The sequence below is a fragment of the Pristiophorus japonicus genome, chromosome 11 (genome assembly GCF_044704955.1).
Source record: "Pristiophorus japonicus isolate sPriJap1 chromosome 11, sPriJap1.hap1, whole genome shotgun sequence".
NCBI lineage: Eukaryota > Metazoa > Chordata > Chondrichthyes > Pristiophoridae > Pristiophorus > Pristiophorus japonicus.
Window position 1 is genome coordinate 192,659,700 of NC_091987.1, and position 15,182 is coordinate 192,674,881.

The following is a 15,182-nucleotide window of genomic DNA, read 5'->3' on the forward strand; positions in this document are numbered from 1 at the left end:
ATAGTTGGAAGAGACCTCCCCAGGACACAACGCAGCCTGGTTGCAGAGGAGGGCACAAGCAGGAATGTGCTCAGAGGACCTGGGTTCAGTGGCACAAACATTTCAATGATCTCATTAGATCACCAAATGTTAGTACTCAACCTCATCCTGCTTTGCCTCTCATCACATCCCCATCACTCTGCCTTCCCTACCCTACTTCTGCACATTCTAACTCACTCCAACTTACCTTGCACCTCCACCATCCCTCTCTATCTACATTATCACACCCCGCTCTCACTAGTCACCCCTCACACGCACCCTCATCCTAGTGCAATCAAACCGACTAACAACATACAAGGGTAGACACTTGAATGGGTTATCCAATGTTTTTGTTAATGTACTATCAAACATTTTCAACACTCTCTGGTCTTGGACAGATTTGTGTGCACCTTTGGAAGTGGCTTAGTGAGTTGCAGTGAATGATGAAACATAACAGTAACCCCTGCAATGGTGATGAGTGTGAAAATAATGGCTGTGTCATTGTAGGGATGCTTTATGGTGTTGGTGTGGGATGGTGCCAACCTGGTGCATCATGTGGTAGCCAGGGTGTACAGTGTAACGTTAAGTAAATCTGGCCATGATAAGACCAGCCCGGGCAGCAATGTGTTTGGGTGCTGATGCCCTCTGTCCTGTGAAGCATCAGATGATTGCAAAGAAGCTTGGTGGTGTTGTTGGTACTGCTGGTGTTGAGGCTCATCGTGGTCCGATTCTGAGGACCAAGTTGAGAAAGTATGAATGGCAACCATGCTGATGGAATAGATGACAGGTGATGTACATATGACAGAAGCAATCTCATAGAATATTAGAATCGTTATAGCATAGTAGGAGGCCATTCGGCCTGTCGAGCCTGTGTCAATGGTGAGAGAGGTAATGAGGTGAGACTGGATAGCGACTTGTGGAAAGACTTGCAGCATGCTAAATCTGTTGTGGAAATGCAGTGATGAACAGCTTATGGCTGAGGGAAGTGATCTCTGTCAGGTGGGAGCTTTTACTGTATATTTGAAGCTGTCAAAGTCATCAACTGAAGCAATGGCCACTGAACTCCTGCCTCAGGTTGACTGACGTGGTCACCGAACAGCATGGTTCCCGTGGCCATGAAGTTAAAGTTAAAAAGTAAGGTAAAAATACCTGGTAAGGGTCTGGTTAGTACATTATAATTAGTTTAATTGGGTCCCCTGCCGCTGCCTGTCGGGTCTGCTTAGCACTGACAGATCTGACATTGGGACAGCTGCGATGTGGTGGGTTGACAATGGGTTCCCGACCTGCTGTCAAAAAAAAACATCTTCCCACCCGACCCTCCACCGATCCCACCCACTGACACCCTGAAAAATTCCGGCCCGTTTCTTTCTCTCCACAGATGCTGCCTGACCTGCTGAATATTTCCAGCATTTTATGTTTTATTTAAAATGTAATTTTATTCTGGTGTTTAAATCCTGGTTCCATTATGTCTCATAGCACAAGTGTCATAAGACTTTTATAACAGCTGAAAATGCTGTGCTCAATACTCTCATTTGGATCCACCCTTTATTCGTTGGCTCAATTAGTATTTTTTATCCTAGTAAGTAGTTACTGTAGAATGAAGTCCACATTGGAAAATATGATGTGCTAAAATATCAAAACAATTTTAATGCCAAAACTATTATTTTTGCTTGGCACTGAGTACATGTCAAAATTATCGCCAAGATCTCTAAAAATTGATTCTGGGTAATTCAATGCATTCATAGCCACAAAAATACCGAATGATAATGATGTTAAAATTGTACATGTATTTACTGTAATGTTAGAAAGAACTTGCATTTGGAAGTAAAATTAAATAAAACTGTGCAGTATTTTCTAAACTAGTTTGTAAAAATAGTCATTGCTCATCAGAAATTCAGGTGGCTATTTTGAATAAAAAAGTGAGGTTCTCTGCGGCAAGTGAAACTTCCAAATTAAACACTCTGCATTAAATGTTTGTTTTAATCAATGTGAGGAATGTCAGTGGTGGGGTGTGAAATCTTTTCCTCCGCTTTTGGATCTACTGTCTGTTTCAAATCCTGATCGATTGAGTTAGATGCAGAGCAAAGCTCCACCCCTATCCAATCCTTATTTGGGAGGACGGAGCTATGTTTGTCATGATGGCATCACACGCACCTCGGCTGACAACGGGTGTTGATGTAGCATTCAGCCCATCGTGCCAGCTCTTTGAAAGAGCTCTCCAATTAGTCCCACTCCCCACGTTGTGTGAACAAAGGAAGAAATCATTGCCAACCATTTTCATGCAAGACAGATGTCCTTTTAATGGCACTATTTTCTCATGATTACCAACAGAATTAGATTTTTTTAAAGGAATAACTAAAACATTATAGGAGGAAAAAACTGGTATTAACATTGGAAATGAGTCTCTGGTTTGCCATCTTCAATACCAACACCTGTGATTTCAGGCGATCAAGTTTGTGCATTGGTGAACATTATTTTTTTAACCGTTCCTATTTTTATTGACATAAATAACCACGTTCAAAAGATAGCTAAACTGAGCAAATATCACGACGCGTCGCTTCTGCTCTAGTGACATAGCTGAAGAAAAACATTCAGTAGATAATTATTTACAGACACTCAACAAATATGGATCAAACATAGCTGAAACCTAGTTGGATTGGGGAGACTGATGTGATTTATTTTGGATTTAAAGTCTAACGCTGGTAGTATTTCTTTCTTTTTCGTTTTGAAATCACCCTACTTCAAATGTTAAAATAAAATACTTGTTTCGAACTTCGAAGCTGGCATCGAAGAAACAGAACCCACTCAGCAGTCAGCAATAATTCAATCCGATGCTGTTAGTTTAGACAGAGAGAAAAAAAAACACCCTATACTTTTTTGCAGACTTGTGGTTAGACTTGCACTCTGCAACTTACAGATAGGAAAATGTGTGTAATTTCACTGCTCTCTCCATTCAGTCCCTGAAACCCATCCATCAGCCCTCAACATAACCGACCTGTCACATCAAGTCTCAGCAAAGGCGATTCTTGCACACTCCACTCCACATCTGGCCGCTTGGAATTAACTGAATGGGTTGACAAGGGGGGGGGTGACAAGTTGCAGCGCTGTGCGTTGGGGGAAGATGTAAATAATCCCGCAGTGCCATTCCATCTCCTGATGTTTTAATGTGCTCAGGTCTGTCCCAGCATTCCAGTCCCCACAAATCCAGGAGGCGGACAAAAGCAACAGAAAAAGTTTCTCATCAAGTTGTGGATTCAATGTCGAATTTTAAAAGCCATCATGATTTTGTCCTCTCTCACTTGTGCGCTGATGCTCGGTAAGTAGTTCATTATAACAGATTTTCTTAAGTCTCTCTAATCCAGATGAAAAATGAGATGTGTAAAACTTTGTATAACACTTTTTGGATCGTTTCTATGTCTGGTTTCTGGAGTCTGGTGGTTACTTTGTACCAGTGTGGGTGAGGTTGATGAAGACTTTGAGACTTGCACTAAATTTCCTATATTCAGAGAGTTTTTGTGTTATATTTCACAAAGTATATTTCTTTATGGGTTTGCCTTTCTATAGTTTACTGAAACTTTTTAATGACAGTAATTTTTAAGATTAGCAGAACATTTTATTATAATAATGACAATGCCATATTACAAATAAATGAGATGATGCTGTCATATACAATTGCATTAAAATCCTTTTTTTAAAGTTTAGTTTAAAAGCGTTTTTTTCAGTGCAATTCACGAAGTAAAAGCAGCATTGTTTCCAAAAGATGTAACTCGACCCATATTGGAAACAGATGTGGGCTGTTAGATTAACAGTTTCCAGACCAACATTTTTTAAAAGCGGCAGACTGGGTTAATGAAGTAAGAGAGAGAGAGACGGGGGGAGTTTATTTAAAAAAAAACACAATTGAAGAAAAGATGCTTGACGGCTCTGTTGAGTGAGTGTTTGTGATTTGAGTGTTTGACGGTCTGCCTTTATGTACCGCGGCCTCGGGAGAAGGGGCTCTGCTGTCGCGAAGCAACTGGAGCGAGACCAAAAGCCCTTGACCCGGCGCGTGAGTCTGTGGCGGTTGGGCGCGAGCCACTCGAGAGACGCTCCGCGCGCTACCCCTGATCCCCCGCGCGCCGCCCCTGACCTCTTCACCCGCCGGCCCCCCGCGCGCCATCCTCAGGGACCCAGGGACTCGAGAGCATGTCAAACCACAACTGGAACCAGCCAGATTGCTGTGTGTTTTGTTGCTTGAAGCTTAACAAGTTTGTTCTGCATTCATTCCAGAATGGTCTGGGGGGCGTGCGGGCGGGGAACAAGCATAAATCTGCTTTCAAGTAGCTCATCTTATGTCCCTCCATATCAATTCCTAAGTAAACCAGGATGAGAAGAAATTGCCATTTTTCTCTTGTTGCGCGGTGGATATCTTACAAGGCATAGTTCTGTTTCTGTAAAAGAAAGACTTGCATTTCTATAGCACCTTTCACGGCCACCGGATGTCCCAAAGCGCTTTACAGCCAAATGAAGTACTTTTTGAAATGTCGTCAATGCTGTAATGTGGGAAACGCAGCAGCCAATTTATGCACAGCAAGCCCTCACAAACAGCAATGTGATAATGACCAGAAAATATATTTTTTAGTGATGTTGATTGAGGGATAAATATTAGCTAGGTCTCCAGGGATAACTCCCCTGCGCCTCTTTGAAATAGTGACCATGGGATCTTTTACATCCATCTTGGTTTAATGTCTCATCCAAAAAAACGGGACTGATTTATTTCTTTTTTCATTTCTAAAGATGCATTTTATTGGTATTTTTGATATTTATACAATATCACCTTGTGTGCTTTTAGGGCATTGCTGAGGGCATCTTTGGACAAACTTTGGACTTTACATTAATGCTAAATCAATAAACAGCATGCCTTTCTGCTGTTAGCTCAACATCAACAATAATCTACACTTAAACTGCACTTTTAGCAGCTCAAAGTGCCCCAAAGGTGCTTCACAAAAACTTGGGGAGGGAGAAGGAGAGAACAGTCACAAGCAGGAGTTAGAAAAGTTACGCAAGATATGGTCGATGGGGGTTTTGAAGATGAAGAGAGATTTGGCAAGGTGGAGGGCTTCAGGGAAAGAATTCTAGAGTGTGATAGCTAAAGACAGTGCCACTAATGGAGACCCATAACAAGCCAGAATCAGAAAAGAAGAGGATAAGAGCTGGAGCAAAGGACTGGAGATGGGTTGGCGAACTAGGGTGGGCAAGGCCATAGAGAGATTTAAAAATTAGGGCAAGGATTTTGATTTCTATACATTAACAAAAAATGAGCAATGGACTATCATCGACATGGACCCATACTGTTAGTTCACAGTTGTACAAAGTAGCTTTTGTATAAGTGATATAGTTTGTATGTAAGCAAACATACAGGTTGAACCTCCCACTCGTCCAGAACCATTCCCGGCCACCGGATGATGCATGCGCAGAACTCCGACACGAACAAATTGAAGTCCTTCCTCGCTGCCGACTCCCGCAATCGCTGGCCTGACCCCGTGATCCACTGCCCCCACGCCAATCCATGATCTCTCTGCCACGCTCCCAGCCCCAAGCCAGCCAGCCCTGATATCCCCTTGCTCAGTATCTATACCATCCAATTTAACGTGGCCACCCCTCGTCTGTTTACCTTTTTCTCTCTACTGAATGAGCAGTGAGTGACTTTGGTCCTAGTGGATCGAATAAATGCGAAATTATAGTCTTTCACACAGGATCCATTCTGTTGCTTTCACCCAAAGTCTTTGACCAAACGATTATTTACATTTACAGCAACAACTTGTATTTATATAGCGCCTTTAACGTAGTAAAACATCCTAAGACGCTTCACAGGAGTGTTATAAGGCAAAAATAATTTTTGATACTGAGCCAGATAAGAAGAAATTATGGCAGTTGGTCAAAGAGGTAGGTTTTAAGGAGCGTCTTGAAGGAGGAAAGAGAGGTAGAGAGGCGGAGAGGTTTAGGGAGGCTGTTCCAGAGCTTAGGGCCTAGGCAGCTGAAGGTACGGCCACCGATGGTTGAGCAGTTATAATCAGGGATGCTCAAGAAGGCAGGCTAAGGCGTAGTTTTAGATTGGAAAGGATTTAACTACATTGAACTAAATTTTTCTCAAATTTTCTAAAATGTATAACGTCACAAGAAAATTCCCATCTTTCTAATTTATCGTCAGTAATTTTGTTACATCTTGTGCATTAAGTGATAAAGTGCTATTTTCTCTAAGTGTTAAAGGAGTAAAACTTGTTTATTCTGCTAATGTCATTGAATTTTGACAAGGTCCAACATGGCAGGCTGATCAAAAAAGTAAAAGCCCATGGGATCCAAGGGAGAGTGGCAAATTGGATCCAAAATTGGCTCAGTGGCAGGAAGCAAAGGGTAACAGTTGACAGGTGCTTTTGCGACTGAAAGGCTGTTTCCAGTGGGGTTCCACCGGGCTCAGTACTCAGTCCCTTTCTTTTTGTAGTATATATTAACGAATTAGACTTAAATGTAGGGTGAATGATAAAGAAATTTGCAGATGATACAAAAATTGGCCATGTGGTTGACAGTGAGGAGGAAAGCTTTAGAATGTATGAAGATATCAATGAACGGGTCAGTTGAGCAGAAAAATAGAAAATGGAATTCAATCCGGAAAATTGCAACAAGGCAAGGGAATACACAATAAATGGGAGGATACAGAGAGGTTTGGAGGAATAGAGAGACCTTGGAGTGTATGTCCACAGATCCATAAAGGTAGTGGGACAGGTCGATAAGGTAGTTGAAAAGGCATACGGAATGCTTTCCTTTATTAGTCAAGGCATAGAATAAAAGAGCAGGGGAGTTATGTTAGAACTGTATACAACACTAGTTAGGCCACAACTTGAGTACTGCGTACAGTTCTGGTCACCACATTACAGGAAAGATGTGATTGCACTAAAGAGGGTGCAGAGGAGATTTACGAGGACGGGACAAGTTTAGCTATGAGGAAAGATTGGATAGGCTGGGGTTGTTTTCTTTGGAACAGAGAAGGCTGAGGGGAGATTTAATTGAGGTGTATATAAATAGGAGGGGCCTAGATAGAGTGGATAGGAAGGACCTATTTCCCTTAGCAGAGGGGTCAATAACGAGGAGGCCTAGATTTAAAGTAGTTGGTAGAAGGATGAGAGGGGAGATGAGGACATTTTTTTCACCCAGAGGGTGGTGGGGGTCTGGAACTCACTGCCTGAAAGGGTGGTATAGGCAGAAACCCTCATCACATTTAAAAGGTACTTGGATGTGCACTTAAAGAGCTGTGACTTACAGAGCTACAGACCTAGTGCTGGAAGGTGGGATTAGGCTGGGTAACTCTTTTTCGACCGACACGGACATGATGGGCCAAATGGTCTCCTGTGTCGTAATTTTCTATAATTCTATGAATGTCATAGGGAGGTAGTTAGGCTCTCTTTTGGTGGCAATGGTCATTGCCTGGCAATTGTATGGCGTGAATGTTACTTGCACTTATCAGCCCAAGCCTGGATGTTGCCCAGGTCTTGCTGCATGCTTGATTACATGTACAAAAATGTTCTAGGTTTTTGTATGGCAGAATGTGGGTCCCAGAGTGCAATCAATATAAGCAATTACATTACCAAACTTTAAGGAATACTACTTTAAATTCTGTTACTTCAGAAAGGTTTCTGGATGCTTTTTTGTTATGAACAATCAAAGTGAGTAGTAATTAGAAATTTGGAAACAACTAAGAATGTAAATATGAAATCAACGATACTTTTTTTGGCATAAAACACTGCTTCTGAATGAGGGCTCTGGGTCATTATCCTAGAGAGTTTAGTTTTTTTGCATGTATGTGTGGTGTATCCCCCCCCTAATGGATCAGTGAGCTTAGTCAATATCTACTTGAACCAGATTTATTCCTGAGTCTGTGCTGAGCTATTTGATCTTGATCGGATGGTAATAGATTCTCAACAACTATCCTCGGTGCCCCTGAATTAGGGAGGGAACATTGTTCAGGGTTCCTAATCTTGATTACTGTCCAGTCCTCACCCAAAATCCACACAGCTGGAAATTTCCAGTTGGAAGTGTGCACGTGTAGACATCAGCTGAAGACAGGGTCAGGATTGATTGTGCTACCACCCTCCTCCGTCATGGTCAAACAGCCAGCCAACACTCACTGTGAATCCTCATACATGAGTAATGACAACTTGCTGGATGGCTACTCCTGTCCATTGAACTGTAACCCAGCAAGGAGTCAACATCTTCAGTAGAGCAAGCCACATTGGCAGAGAAAATCAGAGAAAAAAAATATAGGTAACAAGAAATGACTGCAAGTCAATAATCAATTGATAGGTTTAAAGCATGTCAGAAACAAAGGGTATGATGGTTCTGCAACATGATCTGAACCTCAAGCTCTATTCTACAACTTAATGTATTTCAGCCATTTGGGCTGAACTTTCCCACTTGTTATTGCCGGTAAACCAGTATAACCCTGTTGGATCACCTAACATGACTTCCAGAATTTTCTGCTGGAAGTGATGTTAGGTGTACAATACATCTGCCGAAATATGGGCAGGCATATTCTAATTAGATGGAATGACTGGAATACAATGTATTTCCTGTCATTTGTGCCTTAGAAACATTGGCCTTGATATTAATGGAGAGGTGAAAAAGGTGCGGAGGAGCCCGATGGCGGGCAAAGAATCCGGCAAGGCCGAGGCCATAGAGGCCCCGCCGATTTTAATGTCAGGACCTCATTTAAATAATACTGTGCAGATTCCCGCCCGACAGCTGGTCAAATTGACAGCGGGTGGGAGCAGAAATTTAGCGGCAGGAGACTGCAGCTGGAGACCCATGGGAATAGACCCTGGTAGTCAGCGGGGGGGAGCCTTGGGTGGGTGGTGGGAGGAAGGCTGAGGCCGCAATTATGAAGGGGGAACCAGCTGATGGCATAATCGGGCCGTGACTTTTGCATGTTAAATAGGCTCCCGCCTACGTTTAGCATGAGCCTTGTCCAGGGCCTGGATCGCTGCCATAAATATTACGGCGGACAGGAATGGGATGGGGTTGGGGGTCTGGTTACTCGATCCCGATATTTTAACCTCCCCTCTGACCCTCTCCTGCCTATCGGGAGGAGGAGAAGAGGGGTTAAAATCAAGCCTACTGGGTTCAAGGAACACCAATGTCTTCCTGAGGTGGGCGGAACTTAATTGTTAAAGGGCAGCTTTGTTTGATGCGATCTGTAAACCTGGAATCTTGAAAGTTTAAATAATTAAAAAAATTGAAATCTTCTATCGCATTACATTGCAGCTGATATAGGCAACCTGGGGCCCTAATGATTAACATGGGCAGTTCTGTACTTTCTTTCCCAGTGGCCTCCTCTGTGTGAAAGCAAAGCATCAATTAACATATCTGAACTTGGCCTGTAGCCAAGCAAACGTTTCAGTGGTATTTTGAAAAGACTATTAAATGTAATGTTTGGATGTATAATATGGCTACTTCAAAAAAGTTTCAAGCATGAAGTTGGTTACCCAAGATGGCATCGCATTCAGCAGTTTAAGAGCAAGACATTAGCTGAGTTCAAGCCAGATGTGTGCTGCAGAATACCACAACTCATCCAGCTCATACATTGGGATTAGCTCACAGTTCCGGTTCAGTCAAAGACAGCTGCAGTATTGGTGAAAAAGCATAAATGCTTGGTTGATTGGGAGCTTTTGCAATACACATGCCAGGCGGAATATATGAAGAAATGTGAAGTTATCCACTTTGGTGGATGTCATGGATGTACTTTTGGGATCACTAGCCACTAGATGGCATCACTGTTGGAGGCCATTGGGCTGCACGCACGTGTGTGCAGCCCAAGTATAAAAGGCCAGCCATTTTGTATATTAGTCACTTTGGACCTTAATAAAGCAGAGCCAAGGTTATACCTCTTGGAGTTAAACAGTACTCAGTCTAACAGTTATTTCATACACAACATTTGGCGACAAGGCAACAAGAACATTTGCATGCAAAAATGAGCACAATTGGATTGTTGGAACGATTTGTGGAAAGAGAAGATTGGGCAGACTTTGTGAGCCATTTGAGCCAATTCTTTGTGGCCAACAAAATGGAGAAGGCCGGCGACGCAGATTGGCGCCGGGCGGTGTTCCTCAGGGTTTGCGGTCCAAAAATTTCTGGTCTGATAAAGAATCTACTCCTGCCTGTGAGTCCAACAGAAAAGACATATGAAGAATTGTGTACACTGGTACAGGACCACCTTAGGCCAGACAAAGGCATCATCATCTCGAGATACAGATTTTATATGCATGTTCGTTCAAAGGGCCAGAATGTGGCAGAATTTGTTGCCGAGCTGAGACATCTAGTGGGACCGTGTAAATTTGGGGCTATGTTGGCAGACATTCTGCAGGACTTCTTTGTAATCAGCAGCAACCACAAGGTGATCCTGCGTAAACTACTGGCGGTGGAGACATTGGACTTGAACAGGGCCATCACGATCGCTCACTCATGCATGACGATGGATAGAAGTCTAAAGCAGATATCAGTGAAAAATCGAAACTCGGCAAGTACTGTAAATATGATTGATTCGACGTTCGGCAGAGCGGCACATGGCAGGGCCTGCGTACGTGAAACCTGTGGCTGCCCAAAGTCCGTCAGTGGCAATGCATCCGATTTCTCTATGTTGGTGTTGTGGGGAAAATCATCGGCACCAGCAGTGCCGATTTAAACAATATAGTTGCGAAGGCCGTCTGAGAGTAGGGCATCTCCAGCGCAAGTGGCCGCAGATGAGCAAGCGTGCTGCGACACACCATGTGGAGGATGATGGTCAGACTAGCGCGGATCCGGATACGCAATCCGAGATACCAGAGGAGGAAGTGTATGAACTGTATTTGTTCCTAACTAAGAGCAAACCGATAATGATCAATGTGAAATTTAGTGGGGCGCCGGTATCGATGGAACTGGACACAGAGGCGAGTCAATCGATAAATAGCCAGAGGGCATTCAACAAGCTGTGGGATACTAAGGCTATGAGGCCCAGGCTGAGTCCAGTCAATGCCACGTTGCGCACGTACACCAAAGAACTCATAATGCTGATTGGCAGTGTCACAATTAAAGTGTCTTATGAAGGTACGGTTCACGAGTTACCGCTATGGATTGTCCCAGGCAATGGCCCAATGCTGTTTGCCAAGAACTGGCTTGAAAAAATCAGATGCGACTGGAACGACATCAAGGCGTTGTTGTCGGAGGAAGATACATGTGCCCAAGTACTGAGCAAGATACCCTCGCTGTTCGAACCAGGCATCAGCAACTTCACGGGAGCCAAGGTGCAGATCCACGAGGACTCGGATGCAAGACTCGTCCATCATAAAGCTCAGGCAGTTCCGTATATGATGAGGGAGAAGGTCAAAATCAAATTGGACAGACTCCAGTGTGAAGTCGTTCACCAAACTGGACTTGACATCGGCCTACATGACACAGGAGCTGGTCGAGACGTCGAAGAGACTTATGTGCATTAACACACATAAAGAACTTTATTTATCACAGGTGCCCTTTTGGAATTCGCTCAGCTGCAGCAATATTTCAGAGGAACATGGAAAGTCTACTGAAGTCCGTCCCCAGAACCGTTGTGTTCCAAGATGACATCCCGATCACAGGTCATGACTCTGAGGAACATCTGAACAACCTGGAAGAGATTCTACATCGTCTGGAGAAAGTGGGACTCAGACTGAAATGCTCGAAGTGAGTCTCCATGGCACCAGGTCGAATTCCTGGGAAGGAAAATTGGTGCTGATGGTATCAGGCCCACGGACGCGAAAACCAAGGCCATCAAGAATGCACACAAGCTGCAGAATGTGACGGAGCTGCGTTTGTTCCTGGGTCTACTCAACAACTTCGGTAACTTCCTACCTAAATTGAGCACCTTATTAGAACCACTGCACATGCTGCTAAGAAAAGGCGACAACTTGGTGTGGGGTGCGTCTCAAGACAGAGCTTTTGAGAAAGCCACTAATCTGCTTTGCTCTAACAAGCTGCTGATACATTATGACCAATGTAAACATCTAGTATTGGCCTGTGATGCTTCATCATATGGAATTGATTGCGTACTCCAACAAGCTAATGAGTTGGGTAAACTTCAACCAGTCGCGTATGCTTCAAAAAGTTTGTCTAAAGCAGAAAGAGCCTACAGCGGTAGAGAAAGAGGCACTAGCCTGTGTGTATGGGGTTAAAAAGTTGCATCAGTACCTGTTTGGTCTTCGGTTTGAACTGGAGACAGATCACAAGCCACTCATTTCACTGTTCTCTGAAAACAAAGGTGTTAATACCAATGCTTCATCCCGCATCCAGAGGTGGGCATTGACATTATCCACTTCTGATTATGTCTCTTTCGCCATAGACCTGGCACCGAGAATTGTGCCGATGCTTTGAGCCGTCTGCTGTTGCCCACACTGGAGGTGGAAACGCCACAACCGGCGGACCTATTGTTAGTTATGGATGCTTTTGAGAGTGTCATGGCTCAACAAGTTAAGACCTGAACCAGTCAGGACCCGATTTTATCGGTGGTGAAGAGTTGCATCCTCAAAGGTGATTGGTCTGCAATGCCCAAGCAAATGTGCGAGGAGACCAAACCTTACATTCGTCGCAAAGACGAACCGTCTATTCAGTCGGATTGTATCATGTGAGGCAATCGTGTTGTTATGCCCAAGAAAGGGAGAGAGAAATTTGTACGTGAGCTACATAGCATATATCCCGGCATTGTAATGATGAAAGCCATCATGTATGGTGGCTTGGAATTGACTGAGCTGAAATCAAGTGTTCATCAGTGCAACACTTGCATGCAGATAGCAAAGCACCAGCAGAATCGCCGCTGAGTCTGTGGTCATGCCCATCGAAACCATGGTCCAGGATCCACATAGACTTTGCAGGTCCCTTCCTGGGGAAGATGTTTTTAGTTGTGGTGGATGCATATTTGAATTGGATAGAGTGTATAATCATGTCATCCAGTACATCCACAGCTACCATTGAGAATCTCAGTGTCATGTTCGTGACACATGGTCTGCCTGACATCGTTGTTAGCGACAACGGATCGTGCTTCACCAGTCAGGAGTTTCAAGAGTTCATGAAACTCAATGGTATCAAATATGTAAGGTCAGCACCTGCATCCAATGGGCAAGCAGAACATGCTGTCCAAATCATAAAGTAGAGTATGAAGTGAGTAACCCAAGGGTCACTGCAGACCCACCTGTCATGCATACAGTTTAGTTACAGGACAAGACCACACACACTTCCCGAGGTCTTGCCTGCTGAACTGATGATGAAGAGAGGTCTTAAGACCAAGCTATCTCTTGTACACCCTGACTTGAATAATCATGTTGAATATAGAAGACAAAATCAGCAAGGGTATCATGATCACGCAGCTGTGTCACGCAATATTTCTGTAAATGATCCTGTATATGTTCTGAATTATGGTCAGGGTCCCAAGTGGATCGCTGCTGGTACTGTCATGGCCAAGGAAGGCAACATAGTATTTATTGTCAAGCTCAAAAATGGGCAAACATGCAGAAAACATATGGATCAGACAAAGCTGCGGCACGCAGACAAACCGGAATAGTCGGAAGAAGAGACAATCGATGACCAAGCAACCTACCCCCAGTCATCAGAGGACTCAGTGGTCATCAGTGAATCGGAACTTTCAATCCCCGACATGGCCATTGCCACTCCCACCAGGTCAGCCACCCAGTCACCAGTCACAACAGACTGAACACTCACCCAAGGCTGGAGTTGAACTGAGACGGTTAACTCGGGAGCATAAAACACCAGACCATCTCAATTTGTAAAAGACTGTGTTAATATCTAAGAGGGAGGTATTGTCATGTATGTACTTTTGGGATCATTAGCCACTAGATGGTGTTACTATTTGAGGCCATTGGGCTGCACACACATGTGTGCAGCCCAAGTATAAAAGGCCAGCCATTTTGTATATTATTCACTTTGGGCCTTAATAACAGAGCCAAGGTTATACTTCTTGGAGTTAAACAGTACTCAGTCTAACAGTTATTTCATACACAACAGTGGATAAAATAGAAAGCAGAATACTTTTTTTAAAAGGGGAGAGATTGGGAAATGTTGGTATTCAGAGAGATCTGGATGTCATTGTACACAAATCACTGAAAGTTAACATGCGGGTACAGCAAGCAATTAGGAAAGCAAATGGTATGTTAGCCTTTATTATAAAAGGATTGGAGTATAAGAGTATGTGGAGTATACTGCTTAGAGGGAGCGCAACAAAGGTTCACCAGACTGATTCCTAGGATGTGGGGATTGTCCTATGAGGAGACATTGAGGAAACTGGGCCTATTATCACCAGAATTTAGAAGAATGAGACTTGATCTCATTGAAACATAACATTATTACAGGGCTTGACAGGGTAGATGCTGGGAGGATGTTTCCCCTGGCTGGGGAGTCTAGAACCAGGGTTCACAGTCTCAGAATAAAAAGTTGGCCATTTAGAACTGAGATGGGTTTAAAGGGTCGTGAATTTTTGGAATTCTCTACCCCAGAGAGCTGTGGATGCTCTATTGTAAAAACAAAAATCCATTGAATCAAGCAAACAGGAAAGTGAGGGGCATGTAATTAAATTTCTGTCTAGTCTCTGCTTAAGTCTCTCTCTCTCTCTCTCTCTCTCCTTTTCACGAACTTTTACAATCCTATATGATTGTCTGATATATGTCAGGTTCATGATCTCATAAATTGCATAACTATGCACTCTCAGATTACAGAGAATATCTTCAAGACAGATCAATAGATTTTGGATATTAAGGAAATCATGAGATATGGAGATAATGTGGGAAGGTGGGTTTGAGGTAGAAGATCAGCCATGATCTTATTGAATGGCTCGAAGGACAGAATAGCCTATTCCTGGTTTTATTTCTTATGTTTTTATGTACAAACGTTTGCAGCAGATCAGGAAGCTGCAAGGCATCTAAGTGAACATTTGGCACCTAGCAGTCGGCATGTCAAGTTCAAATTAGTGAGGGGGGGTTGGTTTTCAAAGAATCTGATCATGGTATTTATGATTGAAGTGGTACAGAATGAAAGAGAAATGAAGAGAGGAATGCCACGAATATCAGCAGGTAGCAGATTGGCTATACCTGCAATTATGCCACCAATCATACTGCAGC

At 43.5% G+C, this 15,182-nt stretch overlaps 1 protein-coding gene across 1 annotated transcript in view; it reads left to right on the forward strand.

The window, feature by feature from the left end:
* The first annotated feature begins 3,181 nt into the window (after positions 1-3,181).
* LOC139276415 (CXADR-like membrane protein) overlaps positions 3,182-15,182 on the forward strand; it is a 140,874-nt gene continuing 128,873 nt past the window's right edge. Inside the window, exon 1 of the mRNA XM_070894380.1 lies at positions 3,182-3,334. Coding sequence (XP_070750481.1) covers positions 3,298-3,334 — 37 coding nt within the window. The 5' untranslated portion in view covers positions 3,182-3,297. The remainder of the gene's footprint in view (positions 3,335-15,182) is intronic.